This window comes from Amphiprion ocellaris, chromosome 5 (assembly GCF_022539595.1).
Source record: "Amphiprion ocellaris isolate individual 3 ecotype Okinawa chromosome 5, ASM2253959v1, whole genome shotgun sequence".
NCBI lineage: Eukaryota > Metazoa > Chordata > Actinopteri > Pomacentridae > Amphiprion > Amphiprion ocellaris.
The window spans coordinates 1,834,689-1,853,587 of NC_072770.1; the positions used below are offsets into that span (position 1 = coordinate 1,834,689).

The following is an 18,899-nucleotide window of genomic DNA, read 5'->3' on the forward strand; positions in this document are numbered from 1 at the left end:
TAGCAACAATATATCAACCACAAAATAAAGCCAAAACAACTACATAGTAACCACATCGTAAAACCATAGCAACAATATATCAACTGCATAGCAACCCCATAACAAGACCATAACAAAATCTTAGGAACCACACAACAAAACTCTGGTAATCATATGGCAACAGCACAGCAAAACCATAGCAACACAGAACAAAACCATAAAAACCACACAGCAACGACAGAACAAAGCCGTAGTAACTACATAGAAACTGCATAGCAACCACATCTCAAAGCCCTAGCAACCACATACCGACTGCATAACAAAACCATAGCAACCACACAGCAATCACATAGCAAAACCATAGCAACCATGTTAAAAAAAAAAAGTAACCACACAGCAAAACCCCAACAACCACATAGCAACCATGTAACGAAACCATAGAAACCACACAGCACCTGCTTAGCAATCATATAGCAAAACCCTAGCAACCATGTAGCCAAACCCTAGCAGCCACGTAGTAACCACACAACAAAACCATAGCAACTACACAGCAACTGCATATTTAAAACCAGAACATCCACATAGTAAAACCAGAACATCCATTTGTTAACCACAAAACAAAACCAATTACGATTCAGCAAAAGTGGAACCCATTTGCAGCCCAGACTCAGGAGAAGGTTCAAACGTTTTAGACGACATGTGTGGTATGAAGGATGGCAGGTGGAGGCCGAGGGCCGGAGTGGTGCTGGAGGCTGAGGGTGGTGAGCAAATGGTGACTGACCAGGTGAAGGAAGTGCTCGCTGGGCTGTAGGAGAGTTAGCAGGCCGGCTGAGGGCCCGGTGAGGCTGAAGAGGGAGAATCTGAGGCACAAGAAAACATGGTTCGTCAAAAGGTAATTCAGTCAGAACGAAAGCAGGACCAGAAACAGTGGCTGAAGAGTGACAGCTACCTCTGGGTCATGGACAGAGTGATGACTGGGTGAACAGCCAGGTGGATGTTCTGCTGGAGCAGATGAGTTGAAGGGAAGCAGGTGTGCCAGATGAAAGCCCCCATGATGATTTAGTAATGAGCTGTGAAAGCTCTGCAGGTCTGACCAGTGATGCAGCGTTCTCTCACACTGAGTCTCTGTCCTTCAAATGTCTGCCTGTCCCTGCTGTTGGTTTGGATTATGAGTTATTGTCCGTCTTTTTATCCCACGTTTAGCATTTCTCAAGTCTTTTTCCAGTCGTCTGTCCCATTATTATCACTGTCAGTCCTTGGGCAGATTTAAATCTGAACAATCGCCTGTATGTTCTTTGTCTCTCTTTGTCCCCATCTTGCTTTTGCGTCATTTCTCTCTCTGCTGTCGTCCTTCATAAAGTGTGATTGCTCTGGTGTCAGAATGACTCATGAATGTTTTCACACGACAAAGTCAGATCCTCCCTTTGGGCTCTGCTCACAGGAACATCAGGTATAACCTAGCAGCTCTAATAAAGTAAGAGGAGACACGTCAGGTGTGACTCATTTGTGAGCTTCAGTTGGGAGTTCATCTCGCTTCTTTTTCAACTTCCTAAAGAAGTAAAACAAGGTGTAGGACTGTTTAAGTGGTCATAAAATTAAACTGCAACTTTAGTGTCCTGGAACCCAGATGGCTCAGTACAAATGCAGCCTCACACAGCTGATTTCTGCCTCTATTCCTGATTTTAACTCCCTGTCTTCACAACATTTCTGGCTCACACTGTATGCCATTTTCCCCCTCTTTAACTATCCACTGCCTGTGGTGTCCGCTAATATATTTACCTCTCAGCTCTCCCTGGACAGAGAAAGACAACTTGAGATGGCTGCTAATCAAAATATTAAATAACAGCTTATTGAGCTGAAAGCAACAAGGGGTAGAAATAAAAAATCTAACAGCATGACAGAATTAGGAGGAAGCATCAGTAAATAATGTGAAACAAGATGACTAAGGGCACTGTTTTGAACAAATAGATGGTTGGCGGGACTTTAACTTTATCGCTTGCAACTAAATGTGTCATTTTCCAACAAAATTCAGCACTAAACACAACTAAACAACACAGAGCAGAATGTAAACTCAGAGGTTTTTATTAGTGTATTTTGGCATGAGATCAATCGGTTCAACAACAAACCAAAGAAAAACAACTGTAAATAACTTTACTTCAAGCTTTTTCAATATATTCCCAAGATAAATGCAAAACAAGATTAGTTTTTTCTTATATTAACAAATCATAACTAGAAGATGCAGTTTAATGAAATGAGAATCTAAACAGACTGCTACTTCAGAAGCTGTGATCCTTCAGTTAAATGGACCCGTGGACTCAGATCCACCCTGCAGCTCGTCCAAACATCACATCACTGCTTCACAACAATGAAGCTCACCAATATTTAGATGTCAAAATTCAAGACAAATATGAGCTTATGGTAAGTATCTATCTCTTTTTTCAACACTGTAGTCCAAAATGACATCAATAACATCTTTTATTTCAAACTGATGTATATTTGATACATTTCTTTTACATCAGGAACAGGGTCTTCTGCATAAGTTGTATATATGTTATGCAAAATGAAAAATCTGAAAACAAACTTCTCCAAACATGGAAAACTAGAACTTGTAGGTCACTAAAGTGGACGAAACCCTCAAACAGGTGAGCCAGAGGAAAGTATGTGGATGAGAGTAGCAAACAGGAAGAGCTGCTGGGTTCTACATGAACATGTCATCATAGCCGGGTGGGGGCATGTGGTCTGGATCAGGCCTAAAACAAAACACACAGACACACAGCACCGTCATGACTTACACACTTACAGATGCTAAATCTCTCACTGACCACTGCATTCTCTATGATCTGGTTGGCTGGACATCACTAAGCATTCACAGACAACAAAACTGCTATATGTTCATCTATAAAGCTCTGCTGGGCACCTCAGCATCTTCTCAGTTCTAGTAGCTACCATCTAACCTCCAAGTGGATGCTTTGGAATGTTCCCAGGTTCTAACAGACTTTAGCTAAACAGCATTCTCCCATCATGCACCTTGGTCATGGAATAATCTTCAATAAACTCTTAAACTAGAAACATTCACATCCATTAATGAGTTTAAGAATAACATATACAATACAGTGAAGAAGGAATGTCACTGTTTTTCTTGACAGGTCATTTGAAAAGCTGTCAATCAGTTTTATTGTTTATTGTTTATTTGTGTATCATGAATCTGTTTTATAGAACTTTAAATTCTGTAGGGCTGCTACCTTGGCCGGGTCTCTCTTATAAAGATCTCTAATCTCAGTGGGACTTCCTGGTTAAATAAAGGAAAATAAATAAATTACTGTCAGAAACCCGTGTGCTGTCATTGTTTTTAATGGTATGGAGGCAAAGAGTCTAGAAACTGTAACATAGAACTGTAATTTTACATAAATTTAGTTCTCACAGCAGCTATAAAATTACATCCATACTGCCTTGTTTCAGTAGCACTAACCTCTGATGCCAGTGGTGAGAGACGTATTCAGATCCTTTACAAAGTAAAAACACAGCAACGTAAAGACACTCTATTACAGGTTGCTTGTCTCATGTTTTTGTTGTTTTGTGTTTCCTTTTTGTCTCGCTTGCATCGTTTGTTTATTTTTTGTCATCTTGTTTCTCGCTTTGTCATTTTTTGTCTCATTTTTGTCATTTTTTTGTCTCATTTTTGTCATTTTGTGTTTTATTTTTGTAATATTTTGTCTGGCCTTTGTTGTTTGATCATAAAGTAAAATACTACATTGTTCAATTCCACATGAATAAATGTTTTGTTCCTTTGTAGACACTCTTTAAGTTGTAATGTCTAAATGATAAATGAGGCATAATATTGTGGAATTTGAAGTTAAATTTCAGGTTGTTCACAATCTTTTGTAAAAACTAAAACAAAAAACAATTCCTTAAATGTGAACATTTTCAGAATGTACCTTTTTGCACTAAAACAAAAGGGAATCATTAGGAGTTGTGGTTATTTATAGGTTATTATGCTGTGATTTTACTGGTGTGGACCACTAAAGACCAAATCGGGCTGAATGAGTTTGACACCACTGCTCCAGACTGCATTTATCATTCATGCAATGTTATCTTCATTGAAAAAAAAAAGTTTTTCTTTCAAAGATAAGGACGTTTCTAAGTGACCCCAAACTTTTGAACGGTAGTGTGTATAATTTATCGTCTGTAATCAATAAAAGCCTTTATTTGCTGCCATTATGACAAGATGGTTTCAGAAGCTCTGTGAATGACTAAAATGAATCGGCCACCTGGTCCCATGTGATTAAAACTTTGGTTCTTCAGTTCTGTTGCGCTACATTTAGTGGACTTGCTGATAAGAATCCAATAACATCAGTGCAACGACTCCCTGCTACGCAGCTGCTGTTCACTCTCTAGTTTAGAAATACTGGAGGTTTTCAGAGACTTATTGTATTTCTCTGATCCATCGAGCCCAAGGTTGTCCAGTTTGTCCTCACAGTGGTGGCGCTGACGGAGGGAGGTGTGTGTGTGTGTGTGTGTGTGTGTGTGTGTGTGTGTGTGTGTGTGTGTGACTCACCCTGGTCTGTGACGTCCGACGGGTCCAAACGGGTCGAATCGAGCTCCCGGGGGAACAGCTCCAGGAGGCAGAATGTCTGGGATGCCGCTAGACGGGTCAAAGCCGGAGCGAGGATACCCCGACCTCAGCGGGTCCACTATCATCCCACCACTGCGAGATCTGAGGGGCAGGAGGATCATGGAGAGGGAGGGAGAAGTAGTGGGAGGACTTAAATACAGTTTCATTGTTTAAAAAAAATAATCAAAGCAGCAAAGTATCAGGGAGAGATGGTTAGTTTGATGTTAATCAAACAATAGCATTGTATAAAAGCTTGTGTTTGAGTATTTTTGAGTGTCATCATATTATTATTATTAGTGGAAGTGATACTGCTAGTGAGGAATAAAATGATTATAATAACCTGAAGACAACTTAACGTGAATCAAAAGGGGTGAATTAAGCGAGTTAAATGTGACTTATGAAGTCTCTCAGTGAAGGAGACCAAAAAAGCTCCATCTGAGGTAAAATGATGTTGGGATGTGCTGCTTCAGTTTGGTAATGTCTCTGATGTTTAAGGTCAAAGCGTCACATTCAGTGGTTGAATGAATGTGGACAGACGCCAGTAATCCACTGCTGCTGCTCATCCCCAAATCCCAGATTAGAACAAAAGCAGAGCGATGCTTAAATACACAACTGAAAATGATTTGAGGGATTTATGATGCAGGAAGACATGGACTCACCCAAAGGGATCCAGATCTGCTCCTCCAGCTGCAAACGGAGGAGCCATGGGGTCGGACCTGAAACACACCAACACATCTGTAAACACAAAATTAGCTTTTTTTTTGCCTAAAAATCAACTTAAAGGCTTTTTGTACCACATAGGAGGCAATCAAGCATCATTCAGGCTAAAACCAGTGAACAAGTGACGGACACCATCACTTCTGAAGCTACAAAAATGCATGAAATATCTGAATTATAAGCATTTTCATCACATTCTATGAGTATTTCTCATAATACATGGGGGGGACATGGGACACGCCTGTTTAATTTTTAGTTTAAAAGTCAGTGTTCAATGAAAAGACAAAGACCTCAAAGAAATGCAAAATAACTACAAAAACTTTTACAATGACCATGAAGAAGTACAAAATGATTGCAAACGGACACAAAATTAGCCCAAGACACGCATAAGAAGCTCAGAGAGATGCAATACGACCACAATAGACATAAAACAAACACAAAGTGATGCAGAACGACCACAACAACACCAAAAATGACCACAAAAAGATGCATATTGACCACAAAGACTGGTAAAATGACCCAAGACACTTAATGACTTTAAAGAAACGCAAAAAGAATTTCTAGACACAAAATGACCACAAAGAGAAACAATCTCATGATTCTGTAAGATTTTATAGCTTTTTCTTTGATGAGTTCAGTTAATTCAGGTGTTTTCAGAAGCAGGAAGATCACAGAAGTCTAATTATCTACAAGCTAACTTCTACAGTTTAACATTACATGTTGCTTAGTATCCCATTCGTGATTCTAATTGTTCTTTCCAACCTCCTCTCTGCCTGATTCCCACATTTTTTAGTAGTCATTTCTCGTTTCTTTATTCCTCATTCTCTCTCGTATCTGTTTTTCTGATTTTCTTTCCCTTTTTCTTTCTTTCCTCTCAGATTTTGCTCTACTTCCTCTCCATCTGTCACTGTTTTCTCGTCCTTATCTCATCCTCTCTACGTCTCTCCGGGGACCAGGAGGCGACGGCAGCGAGGTCGATAAAGTGCTGACATCACTTCGCATCTCATCTGATCAGGTGACGGCTAAGAGAACCGGGGGGGGAGGAGGAGGAGGAGGATGTGGGAGGAGGGGGGAGGCAGATGATGCAAAGAGTAAAAATCTGTTCTGCAGCGTTTCTCTCACTTCAGAGGACATTACGTTTCCTAAACTCAGACCAAACATTCCCTACTTTGATGCCGTGGTTACAGACAGGTTGTGAAACTGATCGACCCGCCACTTCTTGTTTCTTCAATCTAAAAAACATCTGATGCTGCAACATCTTATTAATCAATTTCGGTACATCACACAAATAATGCAGCATGAAAAGCCAAAAAAACAAGTGACTCAAGCTACTCAGGCACAGCATAGGCTTTGCGTTTATGTTATGTCATTTGGTTTTTTTGAGCAATATCTGATAAAAAACTTCCTTCAGGATTAATAAAGTTTTATCCTATCTTATACGAAAGCGGCACCTGCCTCCTCTGCAGTGTCTGTCTCCAGCAAAATTCAGGTGATTCGATTTGATTAAGTTGCCTTTAAATCAAATATTCACAGGAATTTCACTAATGTTCCATTTTTAACCATCTCATTGGTACAAATGAGCAAGAAATTGAAAACAAGAACACACAAGTGCAGTGTTTATTATGTGTCATAAGGGCTAGGGCTCAACAGATTATTGGACTGTATTAAAATATGTAGCATTTTTCCCCTTTTTTAATTTTTTACAGATTGCTGATGAAAACTAAATAATTTAAATATGCGCTACTTTGGCTCGGAGGCACTCGACTCTTTTTTCTGCCACTCTGAGTCCCCACAGCACTGCTTGGATGCACATCAACACTGAAGGATGAATGCTGAACAGCTGTCTTTTAATTACATCCATCCATCATCTATACACCGCTTAATCCTCATCAGGGTCATGGGGGGTGGAGTCTATCCCAGCGGACTGACAGGTTCACCTGGACAGGTAACAGTCTATCACAGGTTCACCTGGACAGGTGACAGTCTATCACAGGTTCACCTGGACAGGTAACAGTCTATCACAGGTTCACCTGGACAGGTAACAGTCTATCACAGGGCTACACATAGAGACAAACAATCACACTCACATTCACACCTATGGACAATTTAGAATCACCAATGAACCTCAGCATGTTTCTGGACTGTGGGAGGAAGCTGGAGAACCTGGAGAAAACCCACACATGTACAGGGAGAACGTGGAAACTCCATGCAGAAAGATCGCAGATCTGGACGCAAACCAGGGATCTTCTAGCTGCATGGTGACAGTGCTAACCACTGAACCACTACACAGCCCCTTTAATTACATGCAATATGTAAAACAAGAATAACCAAAGGCATTTCAGAGACATTTTGTGTTGGAGTTTGCATTATTGTACATTTTATTGCTAATGTAGATCAGTTATTGATCTCCTTGACAACTGAATATCTGAATCAGCCCTGAAAAACTTCTCATTCGTCAACCCCATCGTCAGTGACAAAGACTGATAATCAGCCTTTAAGAGAACTAAATGACAGTTTTACAACTTAAATATCTGTTATATTTAAAGCTGTCAGGCTTACTCTAAGTAACTCTAACTAACCCTAACCCGACTTTAACCCCTAAAATTAAATCTAACCTTTAACCCTCTGAACCCAAAAACCCACTTTCAGATTTGAAAGACGTTACCTTTCCTCTGAAATTTTCAGGGAAGGTCAGAAATAACTCAAGGACCAAGTGATTAGATGTTGGCAGTGATGCAGCTTATAGTCTGGATCCACGGATTTGTTAAAGATTTCTGTATCATTGCCAGATAGCAGCACAGCGTCACTGTAACCATGACAACAAGTGAACACTACATCAGCTGATTGTGATTCTACTATAAATCCACGGCTGAGGACTTATCAGGACTTATCTATCAGAAATGATCCAAGGAACAACTGATTAAATTGTGGGGGTGTTTCTGAGTTCCATCAATTCCTGCCATCTGCTACATATTTAGGTCACGTGATTCAGAATCCGTACATAACCTACACATGCTCAGCGCAAATGATATCACTGAGCAGCCTTGGCAGAGTACTGCGCTCTCTGAGTGCTTTTCTCGTTAACTTTTTGACAGTCTTAAAACTTATCATGTGTGACGTTCCTTCAGGTGGTATACCGAACCAAATCTAAGCTTAAATCGTGATATTTCTTCAAAATCACTTCAGTCTACGTGTTCCATTTTTAAATTTGCCAATAATAAACCATTTGTTCTAGCTAGATTGTGTGAAAAAAGGAAAGGTCTGTGCTCTTTAGTGCAACCAGGAGGCCTTTCATGACTCAGCTGTGGTTCAATAGTCACATGACAATAATTCAGAGAGTATGTAATATGTAGTAGCAGTGTTTACACCAAGCAGATAAGAGGCAAGTATGGAAACAAAATTTAAAATGCAAGTAGTAAATTATCTATAGTATGTAAAATCATCATTTTCCAACATTAGTAACATTTGTGTACATATGTGGGTGTGAGTTTTTTTCCATTATCATAGAATAGATCATCAGGAAGATTCAGCTTTCATTTTTATCTTTTCACGATTTATGGCATTATACTATAAAAAATAAATGTTTCAGCTTCAGGTCTGGCAGCTACTCATCTGTATGCATCATTTCATCAGAAAACACATCCAAATCACTTTATTCTAATGTCCCATTTAAAAATATGCCAAAATTAAACTAGATTCTGTAAAAAGCAAAAAAAATCTGCACTTGACCATAGACTGTATATGTCTATGCACTTGACAGACCAACCATGAAGTCATTAGTGACTGAAGGCTGAAGGCTTGGAAATACGTTGTAAATGCTTATTACAATTTTTTGTGTGTTTTTGTTGTCTGTAATTAACAATCGAAGCAATTCAACTCTTATTTTTTTTTTCCAGAATCCATGTCACTATAACTGTGTTATACAGACATTTCTGAGTTCTCTCTACTTCCAGCCACGTTTGTTCTGTTTCCACAGAGGTGCAGGACTTTAGATTGTAGTGAATAATGAGCCCACGGGAAGGAAACATGTGACAGGAACAAATTTTTAAAAAAAGCCCAGAAACTGCTTGGGTGCAGAGGGTAAATCTAACCTTAAACTAAGTCTTCATTCTAATATTCTTCACTGATCCAAGACGACAGCGTAAACACACACACATACACACTTTGTTTCCATCACTTCTGAGGACATTACATTGGCTTACATTAATTTCCTCGACACTTACTGAAATTTTAAATGTTTTTTTCCCCCTAAAATGTAAAAAGCGTGTTGTGGAAACAGACTGATGTCCCCATAACGTGTCATTTAAGTGCAAACACACACACACTGTAGCAGCCTGAGCTCTGGCCTCATTTACTAACAGCTGCTCTGTCTAGACTCAGCACATCCAGAGGAGTGTGTGTGTGTGTGTGTGTGTGTGTGTGTGTGTGTGTGTGTGTGTGTGTGTGTGTGTGTGTGTGTGTGTGTGTGTGTGTGTGTGTGTGTGTGTGTGTGTGTGTGTGTGTATGTGAACTAATTTGAGGTTTGATGCCATAAGAATCTTGAGGATTAAATCTTGGTTGCTGATTTATTTTCTTGGTTTGTGAATTGGGCCACACAGCTAATGATTAATTGAATGTCATTTAATTTGTCAGTTAATTTTTCAAAAAATGTTCGAAAACGGCAAAATATGTCGCTCAATGTTCCTTAACTACATGATGACGTCCTGAAATGTCCTGTTTTGTCCAAAACACAGAGACATTCAGTTTACTGTCACAGGCGAGTAAAAAGGATAAGAAAAATTTATTAATTAATAAAAAAAATAATAAAATTCACATTAAAAAAGCTTGAATCAGAGAATTTTTACATTTTTGTTTAAATATTACTGAAAACAATTAACCATTTGTCAGAATATTTGAAGATGAATTCATTTCAGCTCCTCGGGCTGCAAACAAACTGCCTAATCCACCTGGACCATCTAATGTACACCTCTCACAGTGAGCTGGAACTTTTAGACCACGATTGGTTTTAGTTTAATGAGTTAATAGTTTGTGATTGATAATAGAGCTTCTCCTGCTTAGAGGGATTTTTAACACCCATCAAATAAGTTTCATCCAACATTGAAGAAACATTCCTGTGCCAAAGGTTGAAGGTCATTAAGCATAACACATTTTTATTCATCTAATGGTCAGAAATAACTGCAAAATGTACAGATTTCTGTTAATGAGATAGCAGGCTGGTGGATCGTGCTCATTCACACAATCAGTGACACCAGATCAGTCCAGACGGTAATTATTTGGACAGATAGACTTTTTTTTGTTGTTGTTTTTTGTTCTTCAGGTTTTGAGCTTCCTCACATTCAATCTGAAATAATCACCACTACATTATAATGCAGAGTCTCTGCTGGAATTTGAGTGAATTTACATCAGTACAGAAAGAATAATGTGTGAGTTAAAGCAGTGTCCAAATGTTCAAAAGTAATTGGACACAAAATGTTTCTTAAAATTGTTTCTAAATGTAATGAAAACTATTGGAGGTCTTAGATTTATGCTGAGCAGCTCTAAGAGTATCTAAAGAAAGATTCCATCTCCTCTGTTTATCCTCCATGTCTTCTTGTTAATCACAGAGACAAACATGCTCTGGTTTCCACATCTACCAGATTCTGCAGTTTGCATGAAGACAATGAAGCAGTTAGGAAAGATAGAAATGCTGCAAAGAGGACTGAATGGATGAAAATGCAACACTGGAGTCAGATTCAAGACTTTGAAATTATTTTTTATCCCCTCTTCCTCTTTTTTAAGTCTTTTTATATATACATTCAAGACAGAAACTATTAAAACAGCAAACATGTTCTAAAAACTTTATATTAATGATTTTTAACAAGCATCTGAACAGTTTTTGGCTGCGTCATCACCCACCAGTGCGGCCGTGTTCCCTGACGAGGATGTCTGCCGGGGATCCGGAGGGGGTCGCTGTCATCTGCTCTTCTTCTCTGCTCGCCCTCCTCCTCCTCGCTCCGACTCTTCCTCTGTCCTGCTGATCTGTCCTGGGAGGGCAGCAGCTGAGTCTTCACCTTCTCTGATAAAGTGTCCGCATTCTTGAACACGCTGCAAACAAGAAAGAGCTCTTAACTTCATTCATCAGAACAGGACAGTGGATCTGTCATGTTGGTGTTCTGTACTGTCTAAAGTTGCATGTGGAGCACTTTGGCTTGGTGGTTAGCACTGTCGCCTTGCAGCTAGAAGATCCCCGGCCTTCCTGGGATCTTCCTGCATGGAGTTTCCATGTTCTCCTGTACATGCATGGGTTTTCTCTGGGTTCTCCAGCTTCCTCCCACAGTCCAAAAACATGCTGAGGTTAATTGGTGATTCTAAATTGTCCATAGGTGTGGTTGTTTGTCTCTATATGTAGCCCTGTAGAGTGTGACCTGTCCAGGTGTCCCTGCCTTCACCCTCAGTCTGGGATAGACTCCAGCGACTCTAATGAGGATTAAGCGGTGTATAGATAATGGATGGACGGATGGGTTTTACTTCTATGGTGGCTATCTATAAAAAACAAGCATCATAATCAAAGTACAAAAGAAAGAACATGAGAGCATAAAGAGCTCGGAAAGACAACAGCGTACTTTCTAATGAGTTACTTCTGTCTGTTTCTACACATGATGCATTCAGTGCTGAGTGTCGGTCATCAGGTTTAAATGCTGCACATAATCGTTTTCAAAAACAGCCAGTAGTTGCTGAATTATTTCAGACTGGATTAAAGCAGTATGCACAGTATTTAGACAGAGAACAGGCTGAACACACCAACCTGTCAAACGTGTGCAGCTGGTCAGCATCCACGTGATCGCTGATGTTCACGGTCAAGTCTGACACCTGCTGCGTGCCTGAGTTCTTCACACACACAAACAAACATATCATACCTGTTATTAACAACCTAAACACAAAAATAGGCAGGTTTTTAATGGAAGCTCTGCAGGGTAACATGTGAAATCTGATCTGAACAAACCAGTTCATGTTTAAAGATGAGCATTAACACCCTGATCATTACATCAAAATCTTGTTTTTGCTGACCTCCAGTGGTCGCTGCCAGCTCTCACTTTACTGCAGTGAAGTAGAAAAGATGCTGCAGGGTGTCAAACTCATTCTAGTTCAGGAGCCACATTCAGTCCAATTTGATCTCAAGTGGGCCGGACTGACAGCACAATAACATTTTTTCCTTTGTTTTAGTGCAAAAAAGTACATTCTGAAAATGTTCACATTTAAGCAAGTATATTTTTAAGAAACATTATGAACACCATGAAATTTCTTCAAAAAAAATAAATTCAATTTTAACAACATTATGCCTCAGTTTATCATTTGTGCATTACAACTTAAAGATCACAGTTTATCTACAAAAAGGCACAAAACATTTAGTCACAAGTATCTGGAACTGAATGATATAGTATTCTGCTTTATGATGAAAATGACAAAAAAGGCAAAAAAACAACAAAAACAAGACAAAATATTACAAAAATGAAACACAAATCGACAAAAGCAAGAAATAAAATGACAAAAAATGAGACAAACAACACCAAAGAAAACAAAAAAGAGAAAAGATTAAACAAAAAAGTTAGAAAGCAACAAAAAAATGGACAAACTACAAAAATTAAACAGAAAATGACAAAAGCAAGAAACAAAATGACAAAAAAATAGAAAAACACAAAATGACAAAAAAACACAAAATGACAAAAACGACAAACAAAACAATGAAGAAAGCAAAACACAAAATGACAAAAATAAGACAAAAAACACAAGCGAGACAAAAAGGAAACACAAAATGACAAAAATGTGAGACAAAAGACAAAAGAGACAAAAAAAAAACAAGACAAAATGTTACAAAAATGAGGCACAAAATGAAAAAAGAACAATGAACAATAATAGTATTTTACTTTAAGATCAAAACAACTTGTCACGGTCGAGAAATTATTTTAAATTTATAGTTTTACAAATTTGAAATTTGCAGTTAATGTCTTCTCTGTAATTTTTACACTTTACAAAGTCGTCAAACGGGCCGGATTGGACTTTTGGTGGGCCACTTTTGGCCCCCGGGCCACATGTTTAACAGCCCTGCTATAGGGGGATGTTTTGGACTGATCTGGGCAACTTTTTTAACTCAGAGATTGATGAAAGACATTCTTGTTATGCTGGTGGTTATTTTATTCCTAAAGTTTATATCAACACAAAAAAATGGCCTTTTTCTAAGCCTCATGTTTCTCATGTCAAATATGCTGTTTTGCGTAATCCAAACCCCCATTTTATATGGTATTTTGTCTTTACAAAAAAAAAAGGTCAACACCAGAAACTTAAACAGAAAAATTTGCCAGATTTTCAACTGTCCAAAGGTCCTTGAAATACTTACCTGTGATACGTTGTCCCATCATAAAACAATCTAAACTGAACATCTTGACATTTCTCAAAATCACTTTATTCTACAGGGTGTCCCTAAAGTCTGGACACATAGGAAATCTCATTAACTAGCATTTATTTGATGCCACAGATTAAATATGGCTATTATATTTAATATATATTTGATTAATTATCAAATACATATTAAATTCAATCTATTAAAAAAATATATATTAAATAAAATGTTGTTAACAATTTCATTTATTGAAAATATTTGTTTTTGCCTATATGCTCAAACTTTAGGGACACTGTACATGCAAACCATTTATTCAAATTAGATTTTAGAAAAAACTAAAAAATGCTGCGATCCACATTATAGCTGAAAAGTCTTTAGTGACTCAGCTGCAACCAACAGTCATGCAATAAAAATTCAAAGACTTTTCATCTGAACTGCAGGCTGTGTTTCCATAGATAGGAGACAAGCATGAAAACAAAATAAAACAGCTCAGTATTTAAATATCTAGAGTATATGGAGTCACATTTTTCTGGAAAATTATTGTAAATGTTAAATCCATTTTTTCATTTCTTGTAAAATACATTTTCATTCACATTTGGTTTTTCCGTCATACTGCAAAAGACACATTTCTGAGTTGTCTCTGCTTCTAGTCATGGTTTATGTATTGTGGTAACATCTAAATTCAGGAAGTGAAGTATGGTTACCTTTGTGCAGCTAATGTGTCGACAGATTTTATAGATGTGTGTTTGCTGTCTCCAACAGAGATAATATGACAATAATTAGGCAGTTTTTCTTACTTATTAGTCTCCATATTCAGCAATTCGGCCGTTTGTCTGCCAGCTCCAATCTACTGGGCTAAAGCAGAAGCTGTTGGAGTTCAGAGGCAGAGGTTTGCCTACCATCAGGTTGAAGATCAAGGTGGAGTCAACAGTGATGGCTTTGAGCAGTATCTGGTTGTCGTTGTCGGTGGCTTTGTACCGTAGACTGTACAACTCCTTGTTGCTGCTCCACTCAGCAGGAAGGAGCTCTGACTTCTTATCACTGCTGCGAGGCTGAAGGATGGAAGAGGAGCGAGAAAGACACAGAAACAAAGAAGAAGATTCACCCACATTAATAACACACAGTTTCATTTGTAATGCAATTAACAAATACAGTCATGGAAAAAAATGACTAGACCATCCTTGTTTTCTTCAATTTCTTGTTCATTTTAATACCTGGTACCACTAAAGGTATATTACCTGAAGAATATAATGAACACGACAAAAAATGCAGCTGATTCCATAATATTTTATGTCCTGTTTGACCTGCTTCAGCTTCATTGTATTCCCAGAGTATATAAGAGGACATTTCATGTCATCAGCAGCACATGTAAAGGCCTAGAGTGGTTTCCTGCTGACATTCAAGCTGTAGCACAACTCAGAAGCTGTCAGCTCTCACATAATGAGTGGACACTGTGGAGAAATGGGACTTGTTCAGCAAGGACAGTTGGAAAGCAACTTGTTGAAGCTGGTCTGAAGTCACACAGGGCAGGAAGAAGCCCTTCATCAAGGAAAGGCAGAGGAAAGCTGGTTACTCTTTGCTGGGATCACAAGGATTGGACTGTTGATGATTGAACTAAGGTTCTCTTCAGGGATGAATCCAGTTTTCAGTTGATGTCCACTCCAGCCAACTTACTGGTTAGGAGGAAGCCTGGAGAAGCTACAAACCAGACTGTCTGGCCCTACAGTAAAACATGGGGGTGGATCAGTGACCATCTGGGGTAGTTTCAGTCTGGGTGGAACAGGGTCAATGAACCAAGTCATATACAGGACTACTCTTGGAAAGAGTCTTCTTCCATCAGCTGGAAAACTCTTTCCTGCCTGCAATGACTGGATTTTCCAACAAGACAATGTCCCTTACCACACGACAAGGTCAGTTAAAGCCTGGATGGAGAACCAGAACATTGGAACCATGCCTTGGCTGCTCAATCACTAGATCTAAATCCAACTGAAAACCTGTGGAAAATCATCAGATGCTAAATGGAGAACCACAAGTCCCAAAACAAAGCAGATTAGTTAGAATTAGTGCAACAGGACTGGGCTGCTGTGACAGCAGAACAATGTCAGAAGCTGGTGGAGAGCAGCCAAGACGCATGACTGCAGTCATCAGAAACAATGGTTATGAATCAGTACTAACTCCTGTGTGGATCATGGGACTAAAACAGACAGAAAACATGGAATCCTAAAAGCTGTTTATGGCAGCACAATGCCATAGCTATTGATGATTGGTTATTATCTAGAAAACCATGGAAAATGTCTGATATCATCTCTGAAATTAAACTCTTATCAGCTATTTCTGTTGTTATCATTGTATTTGTCCAAAGAAATGTACCTTTAGTGGTACCAGGCATTAAAATGAACAAGAAATTGAAGAAAACAAGGGTGCTTTAATCATTTTTTCCATCACTGTATAGCTATATCCAAAACTGTCCATCCTGCATAGTGAGTACTTCTACTTTTGGTACTTGAAGTACATTCTGATGTATAATACCTTTGCACTTTTACTTAAGTAAACTCTGAATACAGGACTTGTACTTGTAAAAGCATATTTCTACACTGTGTCACTTGTAGTTCAGTACTTGTGCAGTGTTTCAGTGAACTGCGTTAGCCTGCTAAAGATGACATGACACTTTTCAGAGCTCGTCAGACTTCCATTTTAAATCAGCTTCTGTTTGTGCAGTACAACGACAGCTCTAATGAGCAGAGCTAAAAGCTGTCTGTCAGACAGGTACAGTGACTGGATAATGTCAGCTACACACAGGAGGTGATGCTCTAACAGGAGGCTAATGCTAAGCTAAACGCAGCCACTAACAGCAACAGAGGTCCGTTGATAAAAACGACAGTTAAAGGTCTCGTTAAGTAGCACAGCCCAAAACATTTTAAACAACAAAACCAAAGTTTACCTGAATAACTACGAGCCGCTCTCTGATTCGGCATATATTTTATTAGAAAAAACAGAAATCGTATTGAGCATCTGTTAATCCTTTGACTGTCTTCATATGAATCCACATTTCGTTAGTTTTAACTCGTAAACATATAAATTCCCTGAAATAATGAGCTGAATCCAGCCAGGCTGACTAATGAGCAGGCTGTTGTTGAGCTGCTGTGTTGCTGTTTGTATCTAAGCTAACACAACTCTAGCTAGCTGCTTTATCTCACCTCGTCACCAGCTCCGACACATCTGTATCCGTTCTTTATCATCTCCCAGTGGACGAAGCACACCACGGCGTCCTGCGGGCAGCTGATGCTACCTGCCACACAGGTGTACAACACCTCTAAACCTGCCATGTTTCTTCAGTCCACCGACATCAACTCAGTTTCCAGTCAAGAAATGAAAACGAAAGTCCTGACAGGAGCTTTACGGCGTCAAGTTCTCGCCAACAGCAGCCATTTCCTGAGTACAGATTTCAGTATAAAAGCACCACAGAACAGTTCCATTGAATTCTGAGCTAAATATTAACCTAAGGGTCAATATATAATTGAGGGACTTTTGAAGTCCATAGGATATATCTTAGACATTTTTTTTTAATTAAGAGTTGAAAAATTACGTTTTTATGTTTATTATGAAAATGTTTTTACAAATTCCATAATTATTTACTATGGAAACAATCACTTATTAATAAAAAATTACTGGATATCACTAAAATGTTACAAAAAGTCCCGCAATTTTATATTGACCTGTCCCGCATGACTTGAAAATGATCCATAATTACAGAAAATTAGTCTAGAATGACATGAAATTTGTACCTAATGACTTGAAAATTATCCCAAAGACACACAAATGATCCACAATGATGAGAAAAGATCCAAGCTGACAAAAAATTTGATGAAAATAACAAGAAAATTGTCCAAAATGACTCAAAATTTGTCTGGGGGAACGTATAATTGAGGGACTTTTTAAGTCCATGGGATATATCTTGCAAACATTTTTAATAAAAGTAAAAAAACAAAAAAAAAAACAAAACAAAAACGTTTTTATGTTCGTTATGATCATGTCTTTACAAATTCCATGATTATTTATTATGGAGACAATCACTTATTAATAAAAAATGACTGGATATCACTAAAATGTTAACTAGACAACCGTCTGAATTTAATAACAACCACCTTCTAGCTAAACAAGAAAAAACAAGCTATTTTAAAAATTGTTTGGATTGTGTTCTTTTTAAGTTGAGATAATTATGACAGATATTTCTTTTTTGGCAATATATCAAATTTTATATGGAAAATAACAAATTTTTTTTTATATATATATATATATATATATATATATATATATATATATATATATATATATATATATATATATACATATGAAAGTCACTCATATACTAAGCAGATTGTTTAAATTCCATTATAGGCAGCTCTGTACGACTGCGTTAATCGAACTGTTACACTAACAATAATGAAATAATAATGCAGCAACAACAGAAAAAACAAAAATGCATCACATGACTTTGATATCTCTGAATAGCTGATACATTATTCATTCAGGTTTCATCAAAAATCTTTTGTTTCTCCGAACTCTAAAGAGTTGTCTATGTGATATCAAATATATCTTCAGCGGAACTACCATACTGAAACACAGTACTCAGTGTAAACAAGATAAGACTGTTTGAATTTAAGATACAAATAAAACAATGATTGTATTATTGTCAATAGAATGATATCAAGCTTTTATTTCAAAGAAATACAAATAAGTAAAATATACATGGTCAAAAAAAACACAAAACAAAAAAAATGAGCAGTAAACATTGACAGCAAATTCTCAATAAACAAAATAGGTAATAATTTAAGTCCACACAGATCTGAAAATAAGTAGCAATTCTTTTTCTTCTTCATCTTCTTCTTCTTCTTCTTGTTCTTCTTCTTCTTCTTCTTCTTCTTATTATTATTATTATTATTATTATTGTTATTATCATTGTCATTCTTATTAGATGATGATGAAAATGCTAATTATAATACTCGTGCAAATCCTGAACTGTGGTTTAAAAATAAAGAAAAAAATTTTCAAGCCTTAAATTAATGAACTTAACACGTTGATTTATTAAAATGAGTTATGGAACTATTAAAAATTGCATTTTGTAGAAACCTTTTTAAGTTTTTATGTTTTTGCAGGGGGCTGCACAGTGGCGTAGTGGTTAGCACTTTCGCCTTGCAGCTAGAAAATCCCTGG

The 18,899-nt window shown here is 37.8% G+C and overlaps 1 protein-coding gene across 1 annotated transcript; it reads right to left on the bottom strand.

Annotated features, from left to right (window-relative positions):
- Positions 1 to 2,045: 2,045 nt before the first annotated feature.
- Positions 2,046 to 17,085, bottom strand: psmf1 (proteasome inhibitor subunit 1). Its single transcript, XM_023270058.3, has 7 exons — positions 16,883 to 17,085; positions 14,585 to 14,737; positions 12,093 to 12,175; positions 11,204 to 11,392; positions 5,251 to 5,307; positions 4,535 to 4,693; positions 2,046 to 2,729 (listed from the first exon to the last, which is right to left on the bottom strand). The coding sequence occupies exons 1-7, from the start codon at positions 17,009 to 17,011 to the stop codon at positions 2,678 to 2,680; spliced, it is 822 nt and encodes a 273-aa protein (XP_023125826.1). The 5' UTR covers positions 17,012 to 17,085; the 3' UTR covers positions 2,046 to 2,677.
- Between the last annotated feature and the right edge of the window lie 1,814 nt (positions 17,086 to 18,899).

Bases quoted from the DNA above. Each gene is read 5' to 3' on its own strand.
- psmf1 (XM_023270058.3), bottom strand. From the start codon at position 17,011: ATGGCAGGTTTAGAGGTGTTGTACACCTGTGTGGCAGGTAGCATCAGC. The intron at 12,176-14,584 runs GTAGGCAAACCT...GTGTGTGTGAAG, and splicing joins CCTTGATCTTCAACCTGATG to AACTCAGGCACGCAGCAGGT. The intron at 11,393-12,092 runs GTTGGTGTGTTC...TCTTGTTTGCAG, and splicing joins CAGCTGCACACGTTTGACAG to CGTGTTCAAGAATGCGGACA.